We start from the raw sequence: 10,000 nt of genomic DNA, 5'->3' as shown, positions 1-10,000 counted from the left end.
GGAGGAGAGGGACAAAGAGAGAGAGAGAGAGAGGAGGAGAGGGACAAAGAGAGAGAGAGAGAGAGGAGGGGAGGGACAAAGAGAGAGAGAGGAGGAGAGGGACAAAGAGAGAGAGAGAGAGTTGAGGAGAGGGACAAAGAGAGAGAGAGAGAGAGGAGGAGAGGGACAAAGAGAGAGAGAGGAGGGGAGGGACAAAGAGAGAGAGAGAGAGAGAGGAGGAGAGGGACAAAGAGAGAGAGAGAGAGAGGAGGAGAGGGACAGAGAGAGAGAGAGAGAGAGGAGGAGAGGGACAGAGAGAGAGAGAGAGAGAGGAGGAGAGGGACAAAGAGAGAGAGATAGAGAGGAGGGGAGGGACAAAGAGAGAGAGAGAGAGAGAGGAGGAGAGGGACAAAGAGAGAGAGAGAGAGAGGAGGAGAGGGACAAAGAGAGAGAGAGAGACAGAGGAGGAGAGGGACAAAGAGAGAGAGAGAGAGAGGAGGGACAAAGAGAGAGAGAGGAGGAGAGGGACAAAGAGAGAGAGAGGAGGAGAGGGACAAAGAGAGAGAGAGGAGGGGAGGGACAAAGAGAGAGAGAGAGAGAGAGGAGGAGAGGGACAAAGAGAGAGAGAGAGAGAGGAGGGGAGGGACAAAGAGAGAGAGAGGAGGGACAGAGAGAGAGGAGGGACAGAGAGAGAGAGAGAGAGAGAACTTCTCCTTGGTCCAGCGTCTGCGGCGTTATCATCTTCTCTGATTTGTCGTCCAGAGCGACAGGATGAAGTCGTGTACTACGATGCCTTCGAGAGTCCCGATGCCATGAAGGGTGAAGAGGACCCCGCTGCCCCGCCATCCCCCCTCAGAGAAGAAGAACTCTGCGTCCTGCAGCAGAGGACGCGGCAGCTCGAGGCCCGAAGAGGACGCATCACCGCCAAGAAAGTCTACCTCAAAAACAAGAAGGTACGCACGCTCGCCGTCAGGACACGCGGTCTCCAGAGAGAGAATCTTAAGAGCAGATTCACTCATGAGCGTTTTGTCTTCATCAGGAAATCTGTGTCGTAAATCACAACCAGAAGATTCAGCAGAGACAAGGTGACGGTGATTCTCCGCACTCCCTGCAACAGGTAAGACTCAATAATTACAGCTCCTCGGCTGTGTCTAAAGAAATGATTTAGCTTTAGTGTCACTCGCTCTTTCTGTCAGGAGTTTCAGCGTGCACCTATGGATGTACATGTGTACGTATATATTTATATAAATATATATATATATATTTATTACCATCACGTCTCTTTTTATGATGGTCACATGATTACGTTTATATAATTTTATCTTCTTTCCATTAATGTTTACATGCATATATACCTTTTTTTTTCTCTCACTAATTTTTCATTTATTTATATTTTTGTTTGTTTTCTCACTAAATTCCACACTTTAATGCATCACGCTGCCACGAACACATTCACACCTTTCTAACACACCTGAACATAAAAATCATTGCTCGACTTTCATCTCATTTAAATGTATTTCGTCTGTATTGTTGCTCTGTATCTTTGCTTATGTTTTGCTATTTTTTGTCAGTTTTATTTATTTTTTTGTCTTTGTTTATTTGTTCTCGCTTTAGTTGTCATGTCTATATATTCTTGTTTAATTTTGTTCACCTTATCACCCAAAAAAAAAAAAAAGGAGTTTCAGTGTTCACTGCTTTGCTTTCATGCCCCCTAAAAAACAGTCCACTTGGTATCCCAGAAGACCTCCATCATTTTCTTTGGGGTCTGGTCGTTAAGTTCACAGATCTTCTACTTAGTGTTTCACAGAACCTGAAGACCATCTGTAGGAGCCAATTCAGTGCGTGTGTGTTTATGTATTGTATTTCAATGGGTTTTGTTTCTATGTTTATTTATGTACTCAATTTGGACACTAGGTGGTGATAACTGATCATTTGGGTTAATTGGTCAGGTGGTTGGTTGAGTGTTTATGTCACAGGTGAACAGGAAACGGGGGCATAGGTGGTGGGAACATCCGTTTCTTACCGTAACACAACATAACGCACGTAGGCTATTTAACACAACAAAAGAACGACAACAGTGTAATCTCAGAAATAACAACTCATCATATCATCATCACGGTTTGTCTGCTTCGTATGTGACAATAAACTGGAACATCAGAAAGTATTTTAATTTTGGACATTTGTTTATGTTTTACGCATCAAGAACTTTCCATACACCTACACAAGTGACTAAAACAAGATAAGAAATTTGGACATTAGATCGTCACTACACCATCCTTGACTTGTTACTAATTCTGATTTTGTTTTGTGTAAAGGGAGCAGACGACGAGGAAGATGAAGCCAAGAGTAACGCCAGAGTGTGTCAGGAGAGGCAGAGGACTCTGGACAGACTGCGCAGCCTCAAACAGGTAGAGAGAGAGTGTGTGTGTGTGTGTGTGTGTGTGTGTGTGTGTGTGTGTGTGTGTGTGTGTGTGTGTGTGTGTGTGTGTGTGTGTGTGTGTGTGTGTGTGTGTGTGTGTGTGTGTGTGTGTGTGTGTGTGTGTGTGTGTGTGTGTGTGTGTGTGTGTGTGTGTGTGTGTGTGTGTGTGTGTGTGTGTGTGTGTGTGTGTGTGTGTGTGTGTGTGTGTGTGTGTGTGTGTGTGTGTGTGTGTGTGTGTGTGTGTGTGTGTGTGTGTGTGTGTGTGTGTGTGTGTGTGTGTGTTGACTGACGGTCCTTGTGGACTCCTCCTCAGCGTTATCCCGGTCAGGTGACTCTGAAGTCGACTCGGCTGCGTCTGACTCAGCCTCACTGCAGGAGGAGAGACGCTCAGCAGCCCAGCACTCAGACGACCAGCGTCCAGACCGAGGTCTTCGACTCCGACCTCCCAGAACTCTCCGCTCCTCCTCCACCCGACTCCTGCGCCTGCGAGTCTCTACCCACCGTTCAGCTCCAAAGTCTGGACTCCTCCCCTCCCTTCCTCTCCCTACCTCCCCTCTCAACGACCCCATCTGTTTTATCACTGGGTCCTCCCCCCCCTCCTCCTCCTCCCCCTCCCCCTCCTCCTCCTCCTTCTTTAGAGGACAATCCGGGTGAGAAGAATCCCTCAGAGAGGCTGGTGCGGCTCCATCCTCGCGAGTCAGAACCTTCCTCTCTGCCTTTGGCTCCGTTTTCCCCTCGATTCTTCGACAGCAGTCAGCTGCTGACGGCGAGGAAGAAGCTGAAGAAGACCGCCTCGCTCGACTCTTCATCGTGGAGGAGGGGTGAGAAGGAAACTCAAAAAACCCATTCATTATAAAACATAAAGTATTTGATGTAGTTAAAAAGCTCCTGTGAGGAACTCATGTTATGTCACTCTGGCGCCCCCTGTGGACAAAGTTTCAGGCTGAAATATTTACCGGTCTATCATAAATCATCAGAGCGCAGATGACGTCAACAACCCCCCTCTGAAAAGATCAAAGAAACACACCAAGAGGACTCGGGCTCTTGTGTTTTTACCTAAAGTAACTGTGGGGTTTTTTTTTTATAATTGATATTTTATTGATTTTTATAACAACATTATAATAGAAAACAATTATAAAAACAAAAACAAACAGACTAAAAGGGAACAACGAAACAGGCAGGAAACATAAACAACAATAAATGGATGACAGAAATTAGATACAACGATGCAGAAAGTATCAACAGTGTATCACCAGAAGGAGGGCAGATGACATGTGCTTACAAACAAACACCCTGGCAGTGATGTGTTGTGTTCTCCTGATATAAACTGACTAAAATTGTCCCATTGCTCCTTAGAAATGTCATTTTTCCAGCAGTTATTGTCATCATTTCTTCTTTCCACATTTTCAGTGTCAGAGTTCTTGATTCTTTCCAAAATCTAAGAATTAGCCGAGCACATGTTGTGAAGCCAGTTGTTAATACTTTAAATGAGTGTTTGCTTAAATAGGGTACTACACCTTTATCCCTGAAGAACTGTTTTAACATTTTATAAAGTTTTGTTTTTAACTTTCCGTCGTTTGTGTGTCCGCAGCGGGTTCCCCGATGGACGAGGTCCTCGCCTCCCTCAAACGGGGGAGTTTCCACCTGAGGAAGGCCGAGCTGCGAGTCCTGGCCCCGGACCCGGACGACGACGGCGACAACATCCTGGCCCAGATCCGTCAGGGCGTCCGGCTGAGGAAGGTGCGGACCCGACCGGAGCAGCAGCGTCACGCCAAGAGCTACCACCACTCTGCCGACGCTCTGACCCGCAGCATCCACGAGGCCCTGCGGAGAATCAAAGAGGCTTCACCCGAGTCCGAGTCTGAAGACGAGGGCCTCCCCTGCACTGACTGGGAAAACTAGTTTCTTTTTTTAAAAACGCTCACCTTTTGGAGGATTTGTGGCGCCGAAGCGAAAAGAAAACGAAGGCTAACGCCGCGGTTAAAGATTGAACAAAGACCTTGATTTTTTTTTTATATCTGAAACTGCTCAGAAGTATTTTTTGGTTTTATTTTGAAATACTTCTGTGTGTTTGTAAAGATGGACCACTAATCTTTTTTTTTTATGTCGTTGCTGTGGCATTCGTGGCGAGGATACAACCTCTAACCTCTCATTACGTCGGTCTACACGTCAGTCGTACTGTAGCGTGCTGTGATGGGTTTGTTTTTAGGACGCGAGTGTTTCTGCTTTTTCGTCTCCCGCTGAAACTCTTCTGTACACGCGCAGGAGGACTTTAACCGTGTCACGGCGATGGGTACGGCGTGCTCCAGTGCATCTGAACATGTGTGAAGAATAGGCCGCCTCCCACTTCGTCCTTCAATGAAGAAAAATCCAGCTGCTGGGCGGAGCTTCATGAGTCTGACTGTATGCAAAAAGTAAGAGTCAACACATCAGCCATGTTTGAGCGTCGTCACTTTCCAACAGATTTAAAAACACAGAAATACTTAAAGTGGTTATATGTAACTTTAAAAAAATACTGCGTTTGTAGCGACACCGCATGGCCGTTAGGTGAACTGCACCAGTTACTTGTTGCTCGCTCTCCCTCGCGTCCACAAACGAGCATCATCATCGGCCGCCAAACACTGGATATTTACCGGCATAATGTTTACAGACGAGGTAAGAGGTCATGTGAAGGAGTCTGTGTGTCTGTATTCAGTCTCTGCAGGCTGGGAGTGCGTGATGAGTTTGTACTGTTGCTCTCTGTAAGCGGAGCAGAGTGAGGAGGACGTTGAGAACGTGCATAAAATGTCCCTGGAGCTTTTCGCGGAAAATACGACCCGGGGAAACTTTTTATACAGGCAACACAGTGAACATCTACTTCACATCAGTTAACTGTTCGCTTAATGATGGGCGATAAAAAACGATTTATACATAAAGAAAAAGTTACATATAGAACCTTTAAAGAGAAAAATATAACGAGAGGAAGAGTTTTTAATTTACCAGAAAATTCAATGTCTAAGACGCACTTTTAACACCTTAATGATCGATATGCTAGAATAGAACGCAGAGAGTTACGGCGCTGCATTATTTACGAGTATACGGGATACGCCGTAAGTGAAGCCGCCACCATCACCCGCTGAATGCGACCTAACGCGATTGCAAACTTTCCCTCTTTCATTCACTGTTTTATTGCAATCGCTGCTTCCTGTGCAAAGCATGCTGGGAGACTTAGCGATGCAGACCGGTCTGGGGGGCGCCACCTTTTTAAACATGAGGTCATAACGGTGCATTTTAAAGGAAACGGTGGTGAAGCTGGTGGAGTCAAACATCAAAGTCATCCAATGACGTTTGTCTGTACGTCTCCATGGATACACGGCTAACAGGAAGTGCTCATAACTAATTCGTCGGTGATCAGGATGTCGTCAAAACCAGAAAACCAAACGTTTAAGAACTCACTGATTTGAACGACTTTGTAATAGGAGTGAAAGCCATCGATGTTTATAGAGATATGACTTAGAAGTAGATGATGTAGAGATGCATGACGCAGCAGTTTAGAAGAGAGAGAGAGAGAGTCTATGTTCGGATATGATCCAAATAAAAACGGTTTACTCGCAGCCCAGACGGGATTTAAAACGAGCTCCGCACAGCCGGACCAGAAATCTGAAAACAAACGTCTGAACCTGCTCCGTCACAGCTGTCTCATCTCAGACGGGATCCCTGAGAGCTTAATGCTAACGCTTAAGCTAACGCAACTATTTCCAAAGAATTATAAATAAACCTGAAAAAACAAACACTGGAGATGTTAACTCACGAACAGCTGTCGTTTTTCAGACCATCGTTTGATCTCTTTTTTTCCTCGCAGGACGCCTTTTTGACCGCGTCAGTATTTCAAAGACATAAATATACTTACACATGTACTGTTTATACTTCAGCACACGTTTATATATGAGCCATTACTTGAACATCGTCTTGTCTGTGATTGGCTGAATGTGCTTTGACTCTTCAGATGGATGGATGAATATGATGTTGTGATGTTTGCTGTCGTGGTCACCCTCCATTTATTTATGTTACATCACCGTTAAACCACCTTCTCGATACTTCAAACATCACAAGAAAATTCAATCTTCAACGGTTTAAAGCAACAATCTGTAACTTGTCGTCCTAAAAACAGTCGCTTCAAAGTCGATCTACGAGAACTATAACATTCAACAGGGAGAACGATGTCTCTCTGGTGTCCACAGAGCGCCCAGTCACCTGTTTTCAGCACCATGTAGCTTTGTGATGTCATGAGGTGCATATGTCTTTATGTGACTAGTTCACTCAGCAGCCTTCAGCTACAAAGCAGCCAGTTAGCTCGTCTCTGTACTGTTTGATACGACGGCTGAGACTAAGAGGACGGGGACGCTGACGGGTGAAGCTAAGAACAGAGAGAGAGAGATGCAGACATTATGCAGAACAAACTGAGACGTAACCTTAGCTTGTATCGTTGTCTCATGTTTAGCAGCTTTACCGGCTGCAGAAAGTCGTCTAACTCGAGGCATGTCTCAGGTTTCAGTAGTCAGATGAGCTCAAAATCCGTTAATATTACTGAATGTCGTCAGTGGACGTGGGTCTTTGGCCTCTCACGTCTTTACCATCTTTGCGCTCTCTTTTTGTCAGAACACAATTGCAGTCTGAGACCTTCGGTGGGCGCCAAATTCCTACATATTGTTGCTTTACACATCGTTTAACTGTTAAAACTGTTTCCAGTATGATGATGATGACTCCTTTTTAAAAAAAAATGTTTTAGTTATCGCTACATGAATATGTTTGGTTTTGGGACTTTTTAGATTAAGAAAAACAAAAATACATCTTTCGGGGAATTTTTCACTATTTTCTAGACTAACCGCTTAATCAAAAATAATCTGCAAAGTTATTTATCATAGAAACAGTTTAAATGTATGTTACGGGGTCTTCAGGTCACGCCCCCATTCAAAATATTTAAAAAAAACAAATGTTTAACAAAGCCAGAATATTTGAAGTCTGTCGGCGAGATTAAAGTCTGAGGCTTTATCGCCCTCTGCTGGTTACTGACGCAGCCTTCTGCTCTCCACAAACTGACAACATTCAGATCTTATGACGTCTGTATTTATTTTTTATTTTTTACATCTTTACATTTATCTATAAGAGAGTCCTCTCTCGTTCCACTGCCTTCTTTTGTTCCTTACTTACTGGAGTTTGTTGTGTTTGTGTGTGTGTGTGATTTTATACGAGTCTCTCATTACATGTTAACTGTGTCAAACCTGAAAACTCACACTGACCCTTCTGTTTTTTTATAAGTCATGCACTGATGGCTAAATTTAAAGGAGTAGTTTGACTCTTTTGGAAAAGTGTTTGTTTATTTTGTTGCTGAGAATTGGATGAGAAGATGTGAACAATTTTCTGATTAAAAACAGCAAACGAAAGTCAGATTCTCCCTTGTTTTTAGCATTTATGCTAAGCTAGCTAACATCATATCTACAGTATGGAGTATGTGTGGTATCAAACTTCTCGTCTAACTCTCAGCAGAGGATTGCAAACCGTAAACCTTTTCCTTAAAGCATGGAGTCGCAGCTGTTATTAGAAAACATGTTAACTAAGGTTTAAAATCATCGACAGCTTAGCTCAAACCGTTTCCATGTGAAGATCTTTGATGATACTAAACATGGTTTCAGATCGTGTTTAAACGTACATTTTGGACAGTTACTCCCTCACTTTTATTGTTTCTTTTGTTTGTTTTGGGTTTAAGATACCATTGTGCTTCTCTTTTTTTTTTTACCTTAATGTTTAACTTGTAGAATCTGAACTGCGTAGATTTACTTTCACCGTTAACATGACCAAATCTGACGTTTGTTTAACCTTTTATGACCTTATGCATGTGACTGGTTTTAGGACGAACCCATCACAACGTAAGTGCAATAATTAAGAAGAAAAAGTCATTTTATTAATTATTTTACTGTAATGAAATTGTAAATCATGAAAACTATATCCGCATGCCTAAATGTATTGAAGTATTTATTGAAAAACTTCATATTTGAAATGATTTTTAAAGCGTACAAATGTTCATGTACTTTTTAAGGTTTTCTTTTTGGCTATTTTGTTTCCTTATCATGACATTCCTCTTGGCTTTCTATATCCCTGTTATATATATATATTTTACCCTTTCCAAAATAAAATCAAGCACCAGTTTGTTTTTGAACGCTCCCTGTTGTTGAAGATTTTTGTGCAGGTGTGAAAGCAGCTGTTTGTGTATTCTAAATCAGGGGAAACAGAAACTTCTACCGACCATAAGAAGCAAAATATGAATATGACCTGTGCTCTTCTTTCTCTGAAGTCGATGCGTCGTCCTGTGGACATAAAAACAATCACAGCACCACAGACGAGATGAAACCAGACGTTGGAAGAACGGACACAGCAGCATGATTTCCATTTGGTTTTTGTTTTACTATAAACTCAAAAATTACAATTTGTGTTTTGAAGCATGTGGTCATAATAATCATCAACATTTAAAAGACTCATCCAAATAATTTTTTGTCCCCTTTCGATCTGAAATATTCATAATTTTCACCGTGATAAAGTCATTCAAGTCTCCCACACGTGTCGTCAACAAGCCCTTAAGTAGTGTTCTCCAGGTGTACGTACCTCACGCCTCCTTAACCACGCTGTGTTTTTTGGCAATTTGTAAATCCAACCAAAAGAAAGAAAGCGCTACGTAGCTACCATTGATGCATCTCTGTACCAAAGGCAACATCTGCAGAATTCGACTCTGTGCAGGAGAAGTGTTATTTGGCAAAAGAAAAGACGATTCTCTTCAAATCCTTTCCTGCGAATATATTCTCACGTCCGCTCATAAATACTTCAAAAAATATTGCAGACGAAACAAAACCGTCTTAAACACTCACGTACCAGACAATAAAACATCTCTGCTCGAGCACAGATTGAGTAACAGTGAAGTCATAAATTAAGAAAAAGAAGAAAAACAGGATTCAATCATTGCACTTCAAGTCAAAACAAGAAGGGAAAAGATTCACTCGTACACACAGACGCCATTTTTTTTACAAGTGCACTATCAAGTCGTCATCGTAGTATTCTTTAAAAAAAGTGTATCCAAAGAAAGTCCCGCCTCGCTTGTGTCCTCAGCATGGGAGAGGAAAATTACCTGAAAATGAGTGAAAAGTGTTTTTTTTTTCTCCCTTTTCATATTGCTCATGTACCGTAGAAGAATCAGGACGTTCTTTTTTCTACATTTGGCAGTTCATTGGTGGATTCAGTCACTGGAGAAACGAAACTCGAGTTCCAATGAAAATCTCAGAGCGTTGGCGTTCTTCTCGAGTGTTTATTTGGCTGACGATGACGCGAGGAAGAAGAAACAAACAATCGCCGACTCGAGGGCGACCGAGAAGTGCACCGAAGAGAAGAAACGAAAAGTCTTCGTGGTTAAAGAAGCAAAAAGATTTAAAAAAAAAAATAAAAATCGAAAGTCTCGTCAAATGGAAAAAGACATTCAAGAGACGAAAAGAGAAGTCAGAGTCGATTCAGAGTTTTGTTATTTTTTTGGAGCGTGTTTCCGGAGTGGTTCCAGCGCAGAGCGGAGGGAAGGCATGG

The 10,000-nt window shown here is 42.8% G+C and overlaps 1 protein-coding gene across 1 annotated transcript in view; it reads left to right on the top strand.

Moving 5' to 3' along the window:
* The window catches only part of jmy (junction mediating and regulatory protein, p53 cofactor), a 29,431-nt gene extending 20,832 nt beyond the window's left edge, over positions 1-8,599 (top strand). Inside the window, exons 6-10 of the mRNA XM_061060826.1 lie at positions 742-932; positions 1,019-1,096; positions 2,295-2,387; positions 2,712-3,219; positions 3,990-8,599. Of these exons, the coding sequence (XP_060916809.1) occupies positions 742-932; positions 1,019-1,096; positions 2,295-2,387; positions 2,712-3,219; positions 3,990-4,300 (1,181 nt within the window). The 3' untranslated portion in view covers positions 4,301-8,599. The remainder of the gene's footprint in view (positions 1-741; positions 933-1,018; positions 1,097-2,294; positions 2,388-2,711; positions 3,220-3,989) is intronic.
* The last annotated feature ends 1,401 nt before the right edge of the window (positions 8,600-10,000 follow it).

This window comes from Labrus mixtus, chromosome 17 (genome assembly GCF_963584025.1).
Source record: "Labrus mixtus chromosome 17, fLabMix1.1, whole genome shotgun sequence".
Taxonomy (NCBI): Eukaryota; Metazoa; Chordata; class Actinopteri; order Labriformes; family Labridae; genus Labrus; species Labrus mixtus.
Note: the sequence above shows the minus strand (reverse complement) of the source record. Positions and strands in the feature narration are given on the sequence as shown.